Source organism: Anthonomus grandis, chromosome 18 (genome assembly GCF_022605725.1).
Source record: "Anthonomus grandis grandis chromosome 18, icAntGran1.3, whole genome shotgun sequence".
In the NCBI taxonomy this organism is placed as follows: Eukaryota; Metazoa; Arthropoda; class Insecta; order Coleoptera; family Curculionidae; genus Anthonomus; species Anthonomus grandis.
The window spans coordinates 11,924,658-11,945,314 of record NC_065563.1 but is presented as its reverse complement, the minus strand read 5'-3'; the positions used below and the strand labels follow the sequence as shown (position 1 = coordinate 11,945,314).

Here is a 20,657-nt window from a genome sequence, read left to right as displayed (position 1 = left end):
ACACTATGCATATGAAATGCGCATCATTTAGTGTGCGCATAAAAACAAAATAACCTCGGGAAAGCAGGCTGACGACGTTTCTGCATGCTACCAGGTTACATGAGAGCGAGAGAGACAGAGCATTTATGACAGATCAAATGGTAGGGAAACGTTCGTGCGCTTCGATTTTCGCCTCGACGTATACACCACACCTCAGTACAAGCGTTGAACATCCTGACATTCTAGAGATTTTAGATATTTGTCATAAAGAACAAAAGTAATGAAAATCGTGGCAAATCACAAAAAGAACAACACATCTCTAGCATAAAATGTCACTTGTCATCAAACTGTCAAAGTCGTTAATGTAATGCATATTCTTACAATAGTACATCTCTAGTATCAGTCAATGTGTCAACTGTCAAATCATCAATTGGCAGGTGACAGTATTTCATTGATCTTTAGCAAGGTTTTTAAGTAAAATATTCTAAATATTGTTCGGGTTATTCATCCGGTATTTCCGATAGAAAGAGGTAATAAAAGCATGACAAATCATAACAAAAAAACAACACCTCACTAGTGTAAAACGTCCCTTATTAACCTGTTAAAGTGATACGTTCGTTAATATAGAACACATCCCTAGTGTCAGATGTCAAATTCAGAAGCGAGCGTAAGTCAAGATGACAAGATGATAAGTAAAATATTTTTTCTACTACCGTGCGCAAAACGTCACTTGTCATTAAACTGTCAACCACAAAACTGTAGAGAAGTGAAGATAGCATACAAACTGATTTATGAAATTCTTTTGACAAGACACTGCTGTAACTCACTTAACAGTTTGACGTGCCTAATTGGATCAATCACGATAGTAGAAAGACTTTTACTTAATAAAAATTTTTATAATTTTATTATTTAATCGCTATAGCAAGTGCCTAATCAAATAGGGCCTTAGCAAATGATGTTCTGTCAGTCATTGTCAACAACGTCATATCTGTCAACTCCCGGTCAATTTTCTGTCAAAGTGACAGTTGACATTAATATAAAACACATTCCTAGCCACGATACATCCCTAGTGTATGTCAATGTGTGAAATGTCAAAAAACCTATTAACTTGTAACAGCATTGCAATAATCTTGAGTAGGGTACAACTAAAATTATTTAAATTCATTATTTGCCATTAACAAAAATAATAATAAAACCGTGACAAATCCCAAAAAAAACACATTCCTAGCGTTTAAATGTCATCAGTCACCAAACTGTCAAACTGACATGACGCGCCGCCATATTGAAAAAGCCTCCGCAATCAAGCCTAGTGTAACACCGAAAAACTCAATTATTTCACAATTTGAACGATAATTCCATAAAAAATAAACAAATAGGGACCAAACTACATTAAAAAAAACCCCATCTTTAACGCTTTATACCAAAAACACACCCTCGGCAAGGTGTCCGTTCCTATAGTAGATGGTTAACATGAGCGACGACAAAGGTGAGCCAGCTTCTCTATAACCTCTCTCCGAGGTAGTCAATTTACTTAAATTTCCCTGATAGATAAAGAACGTGAGCGTAGCAGGGAACGCGACGGTCCAAACAAAGAGCGTCGCAGGAGGTCCAGGTCGAGGGAGCACAGGAGACGCTCCAGGACTCGTTCAAGGGAAAGGAGGAGGAGCAGGTCCAGATCTCCCAGGGGCCCTCCCGGCGCACACAGAAACAGTAAGTCGAATTCACTTTATTTATAAATGTGTTGTTTCACAACACATTATTTGTTTGTATTGCTAAGGCCACTCGAGAAGACGGAAGCCCTCGCTGTACTGGGATGTACCGCCTCCGGGGTTCGAACATATTACCCCTCTGCAATACAAGGCTATGCAGGCAGCGGGGCAGATTCCTGCCAATATTGTGGCGGATACCCCACAGGCTGCTGTTCCTGTTGTCGGTTCAACTATTACCAGGCAGGCCAGAAGGTATTACTTGTTTTTAACAGTTTTAAGTAAATTTCTTGTTAATTAGTTTTTCAATTCAATGGTACATGTACACGAATTTTATTGACAAAGCTTCAGAAAATAAATACAATCAAATCAGATTTTACAAAACAAATATAAAAAATTTATACAACATATAAAATGCCTAAAAAAAAAAAAATGCAAGAGAAAATGTTACAAACAAAATCTTTATAAAATAAAATACATGCATGTAGACAAAGGTAGCAGAGATAAAGGTATGTTCAAAATTAAAATTAACAGATTAAAAGCTTAGCATCTACTACACAACATCCTCAGCCTTAAAAAAGTCTTCAATCGAATAAAAGGCTTTTAGAAGAAATATGACTTCAGTTTACAACGAAACTGGCGCAAAGACTGAACACTTCTTAATTCCATGCTAATGTGATTATAAATCATTAAACCGCGATATATAAATGAATCTTTGATAGATGTAAAATGAGGAATAGGAAGGGGAATATTATTAATCTGTCTGGTAGGATAACTGTGATGTCGGATTGGAAAACTGTTCTTATTTTTGAATATTAAACATGCAGTTTCCAAAATAAATAATGATGGTAGGGTCAAAATACGGCTCTCTTTGAAAAGATTACCACAATGCATTCTAGAATGGGCCCTAAATAAACTTCTGACAGCCCTCTTTTGCAGCACAAAAACAGACTGAAACAGATAATTTGAACATGCACCCCAAAATGGAAGAGCATACCTTAAATGCGACTCGAACAAAGCAAAGTACACATCACGAGCAACATCTCTCCCCAGTTCATGAACGGTTGCCCTAACAGAGAAGCAGCCAGAAGCAAGTTTTTTATTTAACTTTATTATATGGTCAGAAAACTTTAAATCTTTATCAATGACTAAACCAAGAAATGCATAATTGTCTACCATGTCCAATGCGTTCTCACCAAAATCAAGACTCTCAGCTTGAAAATTGAAACCAATAATGTGGGACTTTGACATATTTAAGCAAAGTTGATTGGAATCACACCATTGCTTTAATTTCAGGAGATCGGCTGCAACATCTCTGACAAGCTGCTTGGGATCTTTATTCGACCATAAAACCGTTGTGTCGTCAGCAAACAATGTAAAATGTCCACATATGCTAAGAGTAATAAGATCATTAATGTATACAAGAAATAGAAGGGGACCAAGAACTGACCCCTGTGGAACACCACAATCCACAGACTCCCTACCAGAAAAGTCACCATTAAGGTACACAGACTGCTCGCGACCAGACAAATAGCACTCAAACCACTTCAGTGCAACACCCCTAACTCCATAAGCAGAAAGCTTCTGAAGCAGTATCCTGTGACTCACACAATCAAAAGCTTTGGACAAGTCACAGAACACCGCCGCAGTCGCCTCTCTTCCATTAACACCCTGGAGAAGTTTGGACAAGAAATCAAACATAGCGTCAGAGGTGCTTTTCCCTGATAGAAAACCAAATTGTTCATCTCGAAGAACCCCTTCCCCCAGAAGAAACTTTAAAAGACGATCCTTCATAAGTCTTTCAATTAACTTAGATAAAGTAGACAAAATTGAAATCGGCCTATAGTTGGATGGACTAGAACGATCACCACCCTTATAAAGAGGCAAAATTTTTGCTAATTTTAGGCAAAGAGGAAATGTGCCCAACTGAAATGAAATATTAATAGCATCAGAAAGAGCCTGAATAGCACTCAAAGGAAGTTTTCCCAATAAATTCACTGAAATACCATCGTCACTAGATGCCCTTTTCTTTTTCATCGATCCTATAGTGCAAAAAATCTCCCTGGGAGTAGTGGGGCTGAGGTAAAATGAGTTTCCACTAGTGGTAGGTAAAAATTTGAGAGGGTCATAAGTGGAAGAGAGACCCTTTGTGAGGATATCAGCAACCGAACAAAAGTACCTATTTAATATGTCAGAATCAATCCGCACTTCTTGAGAGCCATTACTCCTGGACACAACCTCATTAACAATTGACCACGCTTCGCGTTGCTCATTGGAGGAATATTTCAAACGTTTGGAATAATAGAGTCTTTTCGCCTCACACACAACTTTCCGGTAAACTTTTTGATATTTCGAGAATAGCGACAATACAAAATTATTTATCGGGTAGAACTTTTTTAAAATACCAAAAAATCTAAGATTACGACCGGAAATGCGAATACCAGGAGTTAACTATCTTTTCCGGTCCCTAAATCGATTTTTTAATGGGTGAACGGGAAAGTATCTATCAACTAACTTTGAAAGAGATGCGTGAAATGAAGCAAGAGCATCCTGCTCACAAAATATTGAGTCCCAATTAAAAGACCGACATCCTGCATCAAAAGACCGGAAGTTCCTTGTGCTGTAAATTCTACCCAAACCTCTGGATTTGTATCTTTTTCTGAATGGCACCTGAGTCAGGATGGCATTATGATCAGACAAAGCTGGATCAAATACATTACAAATTACATTCTCCTGTATATTGGAGGCAACATAGTCAATGGTTGTTGATGTGGTACCTGTTACACGCGTAGGGCTGTTAACATGCATAGAAATATTAAAAGAGGAAAGCAAATTAATTAAATCCAATGTAGCCCTATTTTCCCCATCTTCAAAAGCTATATTAAGATCTCCAGCAAGAATTATAGTATTTTTAGGAGAAAATTTTAAAAGGAATTGTTCAAGCCTATCTAAAAAAGTACTTATACTACTATTTGGGGAACGATACACACACACAATATAATAATTGGCTTTACCAGAATAAACAATTGAGAATTCAAACTCCTTTTCGACACTAAGATCATCAAAATCGCCAAAACCAACAAAGCCGTCGCAAAAACATTGATGCACAAGAGCCACAGTGCCACCATATCCAAGGCCAGCCCCACAGAATTTGGAAGCTACAGAGTAGCCAGGAAGGGAAATTGGTTCCTCATTTCTCAACCAGTGCTCAGTAAGTAAGACAATGTTTGGAAAATTTAAACTGTCTAAAAGTATATACAAATCATCAGATTTACCGCGCAGTGATTGAATATTCAAAAGCATAATAGAAATGCATGCGTCAAAGTTGCCTACCCTAAAAAAGAAGAATTAACCAAGGTATCAGCTGAAGTAGAGTTAAGAGTAAGAGGAGAACTATCAGTGTTAGAGCCACTGGAATGCTTATCAAAATTAATATTAGATAATGGAACGGGGGAGAGTACAAAATTTCTTTTTAACGCATAACTAACAGTAACAAACAAAACCAGACGAACACAAAGAGCACTCTTACTAATTCTAAATTTATTATTTTGAGAGTTATTGCTGAAAATTCTTACTGAAGCCCTTTGGGACTTAAGAAATCTCTTACAAATAGATACCACATGAAAATAATTAAACTTATTTGTATCATCGTAAGTTAAGCTTAAAGTTAAATTAGTGAATTTACCCAAACAAAGTAAACCATAAAAGGAGTGACAGTCAAAATAAGTTGATCCTAAATCTAAGCAAACAATAATATTATCCGTACTAACATAGTCAGTGGTTAATTCAAATATACGGTTTGCCATCTGGGATAAAGTATAGTTGGAGTGAACTTCACCGTGAATAGAATAGATCTTAGAGTCCAAAGAATGTGTCATCCCAGAGGCTACACCTCTTGCAGTCTGATCACCAAACACCAGGACCTGCTTTCTGCATACATTGACATCAGGATTACTTGTCACAAAAAACTCTTTAACATCAGGTACTGTTAAATTCTTGGTACTAGAAGGATTGTCAAGTTCTGTACTAAGTGTACAATGAGTGTCAAATTCGATATCCGAAGAATCCTCGATAACTTCCTCGCGTGAGTTAGAGGCTTTAAATACCTCCATGTCATTTTTGAGAGAAGCTATTTCACAAGAGTATGATTGATTTTCAGCTTCAAGAAGTCTAATTGAAGTAATCATTTTTTTGCATATCTAATTAGTTTCTTCTAGAGTAAAGATATTTTTTCCTTCTGATCAGAAATAGAAATTTTCAAAAGCTCTTCATTCACCATTAACTTATCAATCTCAGATCGCAACTTAATAACCTCTTCTCTTTTGTTATTTAATTCCTCAACCATTTTGCGCTCTGCTTCCAATATATCCTCCTCGAAGTCCTGAGTTAGTTTGCGTTCTTTTCGAAAAGCATTATCCCTTGATTGTAGTTCCTTATGCAAATCAGTCACCCTATCCTGTAGAAAACTAATTTCATCATTTTTAGATAATTCTAACTGTTCAATAAAGCTGTTCTTTTCATTGAGTGTGGATTGAAGCACGGCAACCAATTTAAGTGCATTATCATGCTCAATCGATTTCACAGAATTAGGTGAGGAAGCAGTTGATTTGCACACATCAGAACAAAAAATTTTTGTTTGTCCTATTTTTTCATGTGACCGAAAATCTCTTTCCAGACAGCTTGGGTGAAAAACTCCCAAACATTCAATGCATAAATAATTATTAAATGTTTTATTAGCACAGCATTTAAATTTACTTTTTGGCTCCATACCATACATTTTGTGTGATTGTAAATACTTCTCAGAGAATGACCCCATAACACCAATTCATTTCATGGAAGCAAGAAACATTCTAGTCTCAGAGAATCACCCAATGGTATTTGTACACAAAATCTTTATTTATATGATTGCATTCCAAGTTCTTTTATGGAAATGAAATCACACCAATTTGTCACTTTAATTTACAGTAAGTCAATTTGTTTTTACATCACGATTAAGAGCGCACTTCACGTAACATACCGACCAAAAATTAAAATTTTTCTGACCTTCTGATATCGTGATTATACACGTATTTATGATATAAGAACGCACCAATTTACTCATGTTATTAAGGCTACAATTACACTTACGCACATCACAGTTAGGGAAAATTCGGTAACATAAGATTAAAAAGAGTCTTTAGTACTGATACAACAACTTTCTTACATACAATACGATTAATAATTATGTTGCCTATAATACGAATTTGGTTTGAGTATTAAGTACTAAATATATAATCTTAGGTTGTATGTTGGTAACATTCCATTTGGAGTGACAGAGGACGAAATGATGGAATACTTCAATCAGCAAATGCACCTGAGCGGTTTGGCACAGGCGGCCGGAAATCCGGTGCTCGCCTGCCAAATCAACCTGGACAAGAATTTCGCCTTCTTGGAGTTCAGGTCGATCGACGAGACGACACAAGCGATGGCTTTCGATGGCATCAATTTCAAAGGTAAGAGGTGCCAGAATCTTCTTAATCGTGGAAATTGATTGATTCTCCCGTAGGTCAATCGTTAAAAATCCGACGTCCCCACGATTACCAACCGATGCCGGGCATGTCGGAGAATTCCATCAGTGTGCCGGCGGGGGTGATAAGTACCGTGGTACCCGACTCGCCTCATAAAATATTTATCGGGGGGTTACCCAATTATTTGAACGAGGACCAGGTGAGTGAGAAGCATTCGTTTGATTTATCGCGCGAACGGGGGCCAACATTTACCCCAGTAAATGCTTCTTATATTGTCGGGAGTGAATGAATGGTGGCCGATGTGGTTTACCCACTTGTAGTATGAAGAAAGAGTTTTTTTCTCCTTTCTTAGCTCTAGCGAAATTCACACACACGCATAGAAACAGAGATCGAGCCGCCTGCGATATGTGGGGGAAAAATGCGCGCGTTTGTTTTTTATTCCTTTTACAGCTTTTCACGGCAGGTGTCCTTCGTTCACAGGGTCGTTTCAGTGTTTTCAGGGTTCTCTTTCAGGTGAACGGGAGGGTAAAGGGTTTTATACGGGACTGTTTGGTGTATAGTCTTAATAAGGAAAATGGCAATTCAGAGGTTTCATGACAGTAACAAACTTACCCCGTATAAAATCTCTTTAGAGAAGACAGTTCTTTGCCCTCCCGTGAGTGTTTTCTTCCAGGAACCATTTTTTTCCAGGGTTCTTTTTCAGCTAAAACGATTTTTTTTGAATTAGTTTCTTTGTAAAACGTTAGGGTTCGTCAGAACTTAGAAGTGAGAGTAAAACACTGTTAGATGAATTAAATTGAATATCACGAAAATGCAACCGTAATTATGTACCAAGAAGATTACTAAGTAAAAATGGCTGAAATGTTGTTGAATGTGTCTACATAGAGGGAGTTGAGTTTATATTCCAACCAACAGGCTCCAAACTTCTTTCTTTCCAACTCTTCCATTGGACTGACATTGCCTCGACTGTCTTGGCTCAAATAACTTTGCACTGATGAGGCCTAATGATCCGAAACTTTCAGGATCAGTAGTCAATATACCAAGCTAGCTCTCCTATAAATTTCGCTATTCTAGCTTAATTAGTTTTTGATTTATTTAAGCTTAAACTTCAAAAAGCAAAATTAATAAAGTATAGAAAAAAATTAATTAAGAAAGTATAGGTGCCTTGACTGCCTTGGCTCAAACAACTTTGCACTGATGAGGCCTAATGATCCGAAACTTTCACGATTAGTAGTCAATATACCAAGCTAGCTCTCCTATAAATTTCATTTTTCTAGCTGAATTAGTTTTTGATTTATTCAAGCTTAAACTTCTTCATTTATTTAAATTAAATATGGAATTAACTAATTAAGACAGTATAGGTGCCTCGACTGCCTTGGCTTAAATAACTTTGCACTGATGAGGCCTAATGATCCGAAACTTTCAGGATCAGTAGTCAATGTATCAAGCTAGCTCTCCTATAAATTTCGCTATTCTAGCTTAATTAGTTTTTGATTTATTTAAGCTTAAACTTCTTCATCAATTTAAATTAAATATGGAAAAAAATAATTAAAAAAGTACAGGTGCCTCGACTGCCTTGGCTTAAATAACTTTGCACTGATGAGGCCTAATGATCCGAAACTTTCAGGATCAGTAGTCAATATACCAAGCTAGCTCTCCTATAAATTTCGCTATTCTAGCTTAATTAGTTTCTGATTTATTCAAGCTTAAACTTCTTCATCAATTTAAATTAAATATGGAAAAAAATAATTAAAAAAGTACAGGTGCCTCGACTGCCTTGGCTTAAATAACTTTGCACTGATGAGGCCTAATGATCCGAAACTTTCAGGATCAGTAGTCAATATACCAAGCTAGCTCTCCTATAAATTTCGCTATTCTAGCTTAATTAGTTTCTGATTTATTCAAGCTTAAACTTCTTCATCAATTTAAATTAAATATGGAAAAAAATAATTAAAAAAGTACAGGTGCCTCGACTGCCTTGGCTCAAATAACTTTGCACTGATGAGGCCTAATGATCCGAAACTTTCAGGATCAGTAGTCAATGTATCAAGCTAGCTCTCCTATAAATTTCGCTATTCTAGCTTAATTAGTTTTTGATTTATTTAAGCTTAAACTTCTTCATTAATTTAAATTAAATTTGGAAAAAAATCGTTGAAAAAGTTCAGGTGCCTCGACTGCCTTGGCTTAAATAACTTTGCACTGATGAGGCCTAATGATCCGAAACTTTCAGGATCAATAGTCAATGTATCAAGCTAGCTTTCCTATAAATTTCATTTTTCTAGCTTAATTAGTTTTTGATTTATTTAAGCTTAAACTTCAAAAAGCAAAATTAATAAAGTATAGAAAAAAATTAATTAAGAAAGTATAGGTGCCTTGACTGCCTTGGCTCAAACAACTTTGCACTGATGAGGCCTAATGATCCGAAACTTTCAGGATCAATAGTCAATGTATCAAGCTAGCTTTCCTATAAATTTCATTTTTCTAGCTTAATTAGTTTTTTATTTATTCAAGCTTAAACTTCAAAAAGTAAAATTAATAAAGTATAGAAAAAAATTAATTAAGAAAGTATAGGTGCCTCGACTGCCTTGGCTCAAATAACTTTGCACTGATGAGGCCTAATGATCCGAAACTTTCGGGATCAATAGTCAATGTATCAAGCTAGCTCTCCTATAAATTTCGCTATTCTAGCTTAATTAGTTTTTGATTTATTTAAGCTTAAACTTCTTCATTAATTTAAATTAAATTTAGAAAAAAATCGTTGAAAAAGTACAAGTGCCTCGACTGCCTTGGCTTAAATAACTTTGCACTGATGAGGCCTAATGATCCGAAACTTTCAGGATCAGTAGTCAATATACCAAGCTAGCTCTCCTATAAATTTCGCTATTCTAGCTTAATTAGTTTCTGATTTATTCAAGCTTAAACTTCTTCATCAATTTAAATTAAATATGGAAAAAAATAATTAAAAAAGTACAGGTGCCTCGACTGCCTTGGCTTAAATAACTTTGCACTGATGAGGCCTAATGATCCGAAACTTTCAGGATCAGTAGTCAATATACCAAGCTAGCTCTCCTATAAATTTCGCTATTCTAGCTTAATTAGTTTCTGATTTATTTAAGCTTAAACTTCTTCATCAATTTAAATTAAATATGGAAAAAAATAATTAAAAAAGTACAGGTGCCTCGACTGCCTTGGCTCAAATAACTTTGCACTGATGAGGCCTAATGATCCGAAACTTTCAGGATCAATAGTCAATGTATCAAGCTAGCTCTCCTATAAATTTCGCTATTCTAGCTTAATTAGTTTTTGATTTATTTAAGCTTAAACTTCAAAAAGCAAAATTAATAAAGTATAGAAAAAAATTAATTAAGAAAGTATAGGTGCCTTGACTGCCTTGGCTCAAACAACTTTGCACTGATGAGGCCTAATGATCCGAAACTTTTACGATTAGTAGTCAATATACCAAGCTAGCTTTCCTATAAATTTCATTTTTCTAGCTTAATTAGTTTTTTATTTATTCAAGCTTAAACTTCAAAAAGTAAAATTAATAAATTACAGAAAAAATTAATTAAGAAAGTATAGGTGCCTCGACTGCCTTGGCTCAAATAACTTTGCACTGATGAGGCCTAATGATCCGAAACTTTCGGGATCAATAGTCAATGTATCAAGCTAGCTCTCCTATAAATTTCATTTATTTAGCTTAATTAATTTTTGATTTATTTAAATTTGAAAAAAGTAATTTTTTTTTTAATTGAATTATTTTCTGCAAAAAAAACGTTTTTCATTAGGCCTACCTTTGCTTTAGACCCTTTAATAGAGTCATGAAGTAATATTCTAAGCGATATTTAATCATTTCATTAAATAAATAAATAAATGTTTTAGGCATTTTTTTAAGCCTGACCTTAATCACAGCCACTCAAGCGTGAAAAGTTGCACAGATCCGGCCTTAAAATTTATTTGTATTTAAAACTTCCTTATTGGGTTTAGTTTTATTAAGTTGGAAATTCAGGATAGTTGATAGCAAGATAATATTTAATTTAAATATAAATAAGATTTAATTACGTTAAATGAGTTTAACCAGAAATTTTAATTTCATAAGTTTAGTTTTTAGCGCCATCAGTCCCTTATAACAAGTCAAGTCTCTTTGCTTTGCAATATCTCAAGTTGGAATAATGTATTTACTACTGACTACTGTTAACCCACTGCATAGCTTTCATCAAATAGTATTAAACTTATTGGTAAAATTGGTATACTAAGGGTATACGTGTATCTGGGAAAAATATGCGCTCCCTTTTTTACATTAGGAAATACGCTATGAACAATGCAACATTTTTAAATTATTACAACAGATACCGCAAGATTTACAGAAACTCAATAAATAAATAATATAAATGTGGGTGTTCCGCAAGGATCAGTACTTGGTCCTCTACTTTTTCTCATTTATGTGAACGATCTGCCACAACTGCAGGTAACTGGCAAATTTACATTGTTTGCCGATGATAAAGTCCAGTGCAATGATATATTAGAATGGTCACCCGTCAAAACACCATGCAGCATTCCATCTGCCAAACAATGTCATCCACCTTCTATTTACCTTGTTTGACAAGTAAAATGCTGGTGTTTTGACGGGTGACCATTCTAATATATCGTTGCACTGGACTTTACCATCTTCCTCTGGCACGACTCTGATGTTTCTCAAATTGAGGCAGTGCAAATACGTGCAGATTTGTTAAAAATAAAAGACTGGTGTGATGCAAATTTTTTGACATTTAATGTTTCCAAAACAAATATCCTTAATTTTAAATGTAATACAAATGATATATGTTTGAATAGTGACGCCATCACCATGCCACCGTTCAGTAAGTTTTTGGGTCTTTCCATAGACAAGTTCCTTAAATTTGAAGACCTGTATGTAGAAAAGTCTCATCAGGTTGCTACGCCCTAAGGGTTATTGCCACCAGTCTTAATTTCTCCATCGCCAGATCTGCATACTTCGCGATTATCGAGTCGCACCTTCGATATGGAATTTGCTTTTGGGGTTCATGTTCAAATTCACTTTTTAGTTCAGTGTTTGTACTCCAGAAACTATGTGGGGCCAAGCCTCGTGACTCAAGTCACCCGCTTTTTCTAAGCCCTGTGTTATATATTTCTTGCTAGTAAAGCGTACTATAGTTTAGGGCGATTTTTTAATGATTAGCATTTAAGTATTTTTCCAAATTTTATTTTATTTTAAATTAGTTTCTCGTTTTTATTCCTTTAATGTACAATCTATTGGCTTTGTCTACAACTTCTATGTTCATATTGACAATAAAGCATTTTTTTTTTGTTTGAGTGTGACTTTGAAAGGCTCTGCCGCAACAACAACCGTTCTTCATTTTATAGGAACTCTTTTAACATGGCTAATTAAAAAATTTTGTTGGACATCTTTTGTGGATTCCCGATATTCCTTTGAACGGTTTTATTCAAGTTTTCTATTGTTTGCTTCCAAATGTTGCTCATCTTCTTCTGAAGATTATATTTAAAAATTTTGTTACCATCTTCAGCATCCAAATTTCCCGTTATGCTTTTAAAAAATAGAGCCTAAACCAAATTATATTGGTGAAACTGTATATTTTCGACTTTCAAAATATATATACTTAATAATTTGTTACGTTAAACTGTTCATGTAGGTGACTAAATTCGGTGTAAAAAGTAAACAAAGGTGTAATCTGTACGCTGTAGTTTTGTAGCGCCCAGGTTTATGGGCAGGATCCTACCGACTGCGCCAATTATATAGTGATGCCAATAAACTATTTTTAACACAATTTATATAAAAAGGTTAAATCGGGTAAAATGCTGAAACGTTAAATATGTGGCAATATATATGGTTACTATTTGGATTTATAAGGAATATGATATTATAACTTATATACAAGTCCGTCGTTCTTGCACGTAAACGACGACTATTAGATATCCTCCATGAATATGGGACATTAGGATATTTAATACATATCGGCTAAGTTATCCAGTGAGTACTGGGCTCTCCATTAGCCATCTATTGGTTATTATGTATTATTTGGGTACAAAGTCTTTATTTCAGTACCTGAGTAAGCTGCAATTTAAATCGTCGAAAAATCGCACCGAAGTTAATAGTGTTTCATTCCTACCTACTAAGTTCCGACGAACCCTAACGTTTTACAAAGAAATTAATTTAATGAGACGAAACTGACTATAATTTTAAATTAATGTAACTTATCCAATTTAAAAAAGCAACAACAACATTAAAAAAAAAACAATTAATTAATTAATGTGTGTGTGTATAAAACGAGAACTTATCTTTTGATTTTCTGCCCTATAGCTAGGGTCGCGGGCTCGATCCTTATGAATTTGCACGGTAAAAAACCCGATCACCCTGTGGATTAATAAAGGCAAGTGAAATACTCAGTTAGTTGAAATGCGGCGCTTGTGTGATATGGCTGTAATTAACAACAACAACAAAAAAAATTTAATTAAAAAAAAAAAAGCAAATAAATTGTACGGCCAAACGGTTTGTATTAAGCAACTTACTATATGTATCCACACTGAACAGAGACTTTCACAAGCAGAATGTTGCTGTAAACTTAAATACTGAGTTTCAGTATGGATATATCGCCAACCAGGCGACCCCGGAGGCACACGAAAACCGTTATTTTCGATTTTTTTTTAGGTAAAAGAGTTACTGATGTCTTTCGGACAATTGAGGGCGTTCAATTTGGTCAAGGACACGGCCTTTGGCTTGAGCAAAGGCTACGCTTTCGCCGAATATATCGACATTACTATGACGGATCAGGTATGTTGGCACTCTACCCCCTTTTGTTGTAAAAAAGTTGTTTTTTTTTTAAAGGCTATAGCGGGATTGAATGGAATGCAACTGGGCGATAAACGATTGATCGTTCAGAGGGCGAGTGTGGGGGCGAAGAATGCGACGGTGTTGCCCGCCGTACAGATTCAGGTGCCGGGGCTCAGTCTCGTGGGGGCCTCGGGACCCCCCACCGAAGTTTTGTGTCTTCTTAACATGGTACGTTATTTATTAAATCGTTTTAATGGTTTAAACTCTTGACTGAAAGGGTTTTCTTAAAGTTAATGGATTTCAAATGGAGTAGAGACTTAATTCAAAGAGTAAGACGTGCAGCGTCTTTTGTCTAACCATGAAAAAATCCCCGAGCAATCAAAGGTTTCTGAGAAAAATAGAAATTTGTACTTTTCTTGCATTTCTATGCCTCAGTCTACATTATATATTATTATTATAAATTATCGACACAGAACAACGTTTTTAATCTCAAATCCATCCTCTGGGATTTTGGTATATTAGTGTGCAAGAATTATGAAATTATCTTTAGTAGTTCTGAAATTATGCTCAAAAATGTCCGCTAGTGAAGAAAATTTTTAATATGCGTTTAAAAACCCAATGGACCTTGGTGGACAAAATCGCTTCTTACTCAGGGAGTTTTTGATGTACAAAAAACGTTTATATATGAAATTATTCGGAAAGAAACGCACATTATTTGGCTAAAGTTTTTTTAATATCATTTTAATTTTTCCTGAAAATATTCGCAAAAAAAATGAAAATTTGTTGTGAAATTGTGCAAAAAAAATTGCCCCAACCAAAGGTGCTCTAACTAGACAAATTATTGACACAGAACGACATTTTTAACCTCAAATCCATCTTCAGAGATTCTGGTATATTAGTGTGGAAAAATTATGAAAGTATCTTCAGCGGTTCTGAAGTTATGCCCAAAAATGTCCACCAGTAAAGAAAAATCTTAATGTGATGGACCTTGGTGGACAAAATCGCTTCTTACTCAGGGAGTTTTTGATGTACAAAAAACGTTTATATATAAAATTATTCGGAAAGAGACGCATATTATTCGTCTAAAGTCTTTTTAATATCATTTTACTTTTTCCTTAAGATATTCACAAAAAAAGTAAAAGTTTGTTATGAAATTTTGTAAAAAAAATTGCCTTAACCAAAAGCGCTCTAGATAGGCAAATTGTCAACACAGAACGACGTTTTTAACCTCAAATCCATCTTCAGGAATTCTGGTATATTAGTGTGGAAAAATTATGAAAGTATCTTCAGCGGTTCTGAAGTTATGTCCAAAAATGTCCACCAGTGAAGAAAAATCTTAATGTGATGGACCTTGGTGGACAAAATCGCTTCTTACTCAGGGAGTTTTTGAGGTACAAAAAACGTTCGTATATGAAATTATTCGGAAAGAAACGTACATTGTTTGGCTAAGGCCCTTTTAACAAAATTTCAATTTTTCGTGCAAGAAAATTGAATATATGTTATGAACATTAGCAACAAAAATTGCCCTTACTAAAGGAGCTCTAACTAGGCAAATTATTAACACAGAACGACATTTTTAACCTCAAATCCATCCTCTGGGATTGTCGTATATTAGTGTGCAAGAATTATGAAATTATCTTTAGTAGTTCTGAAGTTATGCCCAAAAATGTCCACCAGTGAAGAAAAATCTTAATGTGATGGACCTTGGTGGACAAAATCGCTTCTTACTCAGGGAGTTTTTGAGGTACAAAAAACGTTCGTATATGAAATTATTTGGAAAGAAACGTACATTATTTGGCTAAAGTTTTTTTAATATCATTTTAATTTTTCCTGAAAATATTCGCAAAAAAAATGAAAATTTGTTGTGAAATTGTGCAAAAAAAATTGCCCCAACCAAAGGTGCTCTAACTAGACAAATTATTGACACAGAACGACATTTTTAACCTCAAATCCATCCTCGGGGATTTTGGTATATTAGTGTGCAAGAGTTATGAAAGTATCTTCAGCGGTTCTGAAGTTATGTCCAAAGATGTCCACCAGTGAAGAAAAATCTTAATGTAGCATATGCGCTTAATTAGCAAATGGACCTTGGTGGACAAAATCGCTTCTAACTCAGGGAGTTTTTGAGGTACAAAAAACGTTCGTATATGAAATTATTCGGAAAGAAACGTACATTGTTTGGCTAAGGCCCTTTTAACAAAATTTCAATTTTTCGTGCAAGAAAATTGAATATATGTTATGAACATTAGCAACAAAAATTGCCCTTACTAAAGGAGCTCTAACTAGGCAAATTATTAACACAGAACTACGTTTTTAACCTCAAATCCATCCTCAGGGTTTCTGGTATATTAGTGTGGAAAAATTATGAAAGTATCTTCAGCGGTTCTGAAGTTATGCCCAAAAATGTCCACCAGTGAAGAAAAATCTTAATGTAGCATATGCGCTTAATAACCAAATGGACCTTGGTGGACAAAATCGCTTCTTACTCAGGGAGTTTTTGAGGTACAGAAAACGTTCGTATATGAAATTATTTGGAAAGAAACGTACATTATTTGGCTAAAGTTTTTTTAATATCATTTTAATTTTTCCTGAAAATATTCGCAAAAAAAATGAAAATTTGTTGTGAAATTGTGCAAAAAAAATTGCCCCAACCAAAGGTGCTCTAACTAGACAAATTATTGACACAGGACGACATTTTTAACCTCAAATCCATCCTCAGGGATTCTGGTATATTAGTGTGCAAGAATTATGAAAGTATCTTCAGCGGATCTGAAGTTATGCCCAAAGATGTCCACCAGTGAAGAAAAATCTTAATGTGATGGACCTTGGTGGACAAAATCGCTTCTTACTCAGGGAGTTTTTGAGGTACAAAAAACGTTTGTATATAAAATTATTCGGAAAGAAACGCACATTATTTGGCTAAAGTTTTTTTAATATCATTTTAATTTTTCCTTAAAATATTCACAAAAAAAGTAAAAGTTTGTTATGAAATTTTGTAAAAAAAATTGCCTTAACCAAAAGCGCTCTAGATAGGCAAATTGTCAACACAGAACGACGTTTTTAACCTCAAATCCATCCTCAGGGATTCTGGTATATTAGTGTGCAAGAATTATGAAAGTATCTTCAGCGGTTCTGAAGTTATGTCCAAAAATGTCCAATAGTGAAGAAAAATCTTAATGTGATGGACCTTGGTGGACAAAATCGCTTCTTACTCAGGGAGTTTTTGAGGTACAAAAAACGTTCGTATATGAAATTATTTGGAAAGAAACGTACATTATTTGGCTAAAGTCTTTTTAATATCATTTTACTTTTTCCTTAAAATATTCACAAAAAAAGTAAAAGTTTGTTATGAAATGTTGTAAAAAAAATTGCCTTAACCAAAAGCGCTCTAGAGAGGCAAATTGACAACACAGAACGACGTTTTTAACCTCAAATCCATCTTCAGCGATTCTGGTATATTAGTGTGGAAAAATTATGAAAGTATCTTCAGCGGTTCTGAAGTTATGCCCAAAAATGTCCAATAGTGAAGAAAAATCTTAATGTGATGGACCTTGGTGGACAAAATCGCTTCTTACTCAGGGAGTTTTTGAGGTACAAAAAACGTTCGTATATGAAATTATTTGAAAAGAAACGCATATTATTCGTCTAAAGTCTTTTTAATATCATTTTACTTTTTCCTTAAAATATTCACAAAAAAAGTAAAAGTTTATTATGAAATTTTATAAAAAAAATTGCCTTAACCAAAAGCGCTCTAGATACGCAAATTGTCAACATAGAACGACGTTTTTAACCTCAAATCCATCCTCTGGAATTTTGGTATATTAATGTGCAAGAATTATGAAATTATCTTTAGTAGTTCTGAAGTTATGTCCAAAAATGTCCACCAGTGAAGAAAAATCTTAATGTGATGGACCTTGGTGGACAAAATCGCTTCTTACTCAGGGAGTTTTTGAGGTACAAAAAACGTTCGTATATGAAATTATTTGGAAAGAAACGTACATTGTTTGGCTAAGGCCCTTTTAACAAAATTTCAATTTTTCGTGCAAGAAAATTGAATATATGTTATGAACATTAGCAACAAAAATTGCCCTTACTAAAGGAACTCTAACTAGGCAAATTATCAACACAGAACGATGTTTTTACCTTCAAATCCATCCTCAGGGATTTTGGTGTATTAGTGTGCAAGAGTTATGAAAGTATCTTCAGCGGATCTGAAGTTATGCCCAAAAATGTCCACCAGTGAAGAAAAATCTTAATGTGGACATAGTATTATATTATATATCATTAGCTATTAGTGATAGGGACTTGACTCAAATAGTGAGATATGCACCAATGCATAGAGCATCTTTTGTCTAACTATGACAAATTGGCACAAATCAAAGGTTTCTGAGAGAAAATGAATTTTGTAATTTCTTCCCATACAGGTTACTCCGGACGAGCTGAAGGACGAAGAAGAATACGAGGACATCCTCGAAGACATCAAGGAGGAATGCAATAAATACGGCGTGGTGAGGAGTATAGAAATCCCACGGCCGATAGAGGGCGTCGAGGTGCCCGGCTGCGGCAAGGTAAGTCTCCATTTTCCAATCGGAATAAATCGTCATAAAAATCTCGATGAATTTCAAGGTTTTCGTGGAGTTCAACTCGGTGCTGGACTGTCAGAAGGCGCAACAGACCTTAACCGGTCGCAAGTTCAGCAATCGGGTGGTGGTGACGTCATACTTCGATCCGGACAAGTATCACAGGCGTGAGTTTTAGTTTACTGAAGGGAGTTTCCCCCGAATGCGTTTTCCTTTTAGGTCGTTTAAGCGTATCGTATTGTATTTTTGTTTTTAATTATAAATTAATTATCTAATGTCCAGTTTATTTGGCAAATAAGTAGGATAAGTTCGTGTTGGTTTTTATCCTGCCATGTAATAAATAAATACTTGATTGGTGATTTACTGTAATTGTTTTCTTTATTTATTTTCCTACTGTAGTGTTGCAAACGATGAAAGTGATCGGTGTTTATCAATGGATTGTTTATGAGGAGAGTGCCGAGTATCCGACACGAGTTAACGTTTATTATTATGGAGCTGTCATAGTCATCAATCAACTATCCTTTGGAACCCTCTCCAAGACCCTTTCCAGTGGTAACTGTGTTAAGCACATACTGCTATTATATTTATTCATTGACATATGACGTACACACACTGACGTTGACAGTATTGACACATCTTGAGGTATGACATATGAGCATAAAGGTGGTGTACAGTGTTGCGATATTTCAATACTCCTAACATATTACAACAAACTGAACTTATTCATGGCCTGGATCAAGTCCAAATACAACTAGTTAAGTCTATTTTTGTCCAATTTGCACTTATAGTCCTTTTATTCTTACTTGAAGGAGTCAAATATAATAAATTCAATAATTATTTTCTAAATACAAAATTTCATTTAAATCGGGCAAATACCAAAATTGCCACATAAAATAATAATACACATTAATTCCCGATTAGATTTTTTTATCATTAGGACCCACTGTGTTGTAATTTTTGTCTAGCAAAATGCCTTGTATAGACCACTGTGTCGCATGAATATTATAATATTACACGAAAAATGCTAAAACGTCAAAAGTTGCCGAATTATCACGTCTAAAAGAACCCGATTTGGTAAAAGTTATGCACATATTCGGATTCTCCAGAGTCTTTAGAATAATTCCGTACCAATTTCAGGAAGTTCTGAGCTATTTTAAGCATTTTATCAATGAAATTAGGAAGCAAGTCCGAGCCGACTTATCCACTTTGACGCCATGTTGTCAAAACCGCCGCCATTAAAATTGGGCATAGACGTCAAAATCGACCATTTTCAGACGATGATTTAGGGTATAAAAAAAGGTTTTTACCTTATGATTTGTACATGGAAAAACAGTATGAAGCCTTAGGAACAGTTTAACATCAATTCCGGACCGATTCCAGTCGGTTTTAGTAGTTAAATTTCGATTATAAAAAGGGCCTTTTTTCTCCGTTTTCGTTGCCATGGAGACGCGGCCATGGGTGGCTTTGAGAATTGATCAGTGTGCAGGGTGATTTTTCGTGCTTGGACTTTTTTGAAAAAAAATTACTTTTAGGGCACTTGTAAAAATAGCGAAGAAATGAAATTTTAGTATGTTATAGTAAAATGAATGGCGCATCTGCTCGATTGGTTTTGGTTTATCTATCGCATACAGGGTGCGCACAATTAATTTCCAAAGTCAAAAAATGTTAAAAAATTCATAACTCAAAAACGGTTTTACTTAGAAGCACGTTTAATATTGCAAAACATTCTCCTTTTCACACGCTACAAACCGGCCATAAGACATTTTGTTCTAAGTGGCGCCACTAAAAAGTTATTAAAGCGCGAAAAAAAAAAGTGTGAAAAAAGGTATTTTCAACTGAGCACTGCTCACTCTGTATGAGTGATAGCGGTAAACTTGATACGCCGTTTTATTCAGAAAGAGTGCAGCTTTAATTAATCTAAATTAAGTTTTTCTAAATTTTGCACCATAAAAATTTCACATCGAAAAAACTAAAAAAAGTCAACTTTTTAAGGTTTTTTAAATTTTTCTCCCAAAAAAAAACATTTTCTTCAAAAAAGTCTTCAATAAAAATTGTAGCTCTTGATAAGACAAACATATCT

General features: G+C 34.9%; 1 protein-coding gene and 1 long non-coding RNA gene across 5 annotated transcripts; both read left to right on the top strand.

The window, feature by feature from the left end:
• The first annotated feature begins 1,233 nt into the window (after positions 1–1,233).
• Positions 1,234–18,940, top strand: LOC126746752 (splicing factor U2AF 50 kDa subunit). The gene is made up of 9 exons (XM_050455087.1): positions 1,234–1,465; positions 1,528–1,689; positions 1,757–1,940; positions 6,966–7,177; positions 7,231–7,391; positions 13,875–13,997; positions 14,052–14,225; positions 18,422–18,565; positions 18,624–18,940. The coding sequence occupies exons 1-9, from the start codon at positions 1,441–1,443 to the stop codon at positions 18,753–18,755; spliced, it is 1,317 nt and encodes a 438-aa protein (XP_050311044.1). The 5' UTR covers positions 1,234–1,440; the 3' UTR covers positions 18,756–18,940.
• On the top strand, positions 7,398–13,445 carry LOC126746754 (uncharacterized). Of its 4 annotated transcripts, none has more exons than XR_007663977.1 (2): positions 7,398–8,352; positions 8,956–13,445. It is a non-coding gene; the product is annotated as an uncharacterized LOC126746754 (long non-coding RNA). The 4 variants fall into 4 exon arrangements; XR_007663975.1 differs by having other exon boundaries at positions 8,755–13,445; XR_007663976.1 differs by having other exon boundaries at positions 7,398–8,553.
• Positions 18,941–20,657: the final 1,717 nt, after the last annotated feature.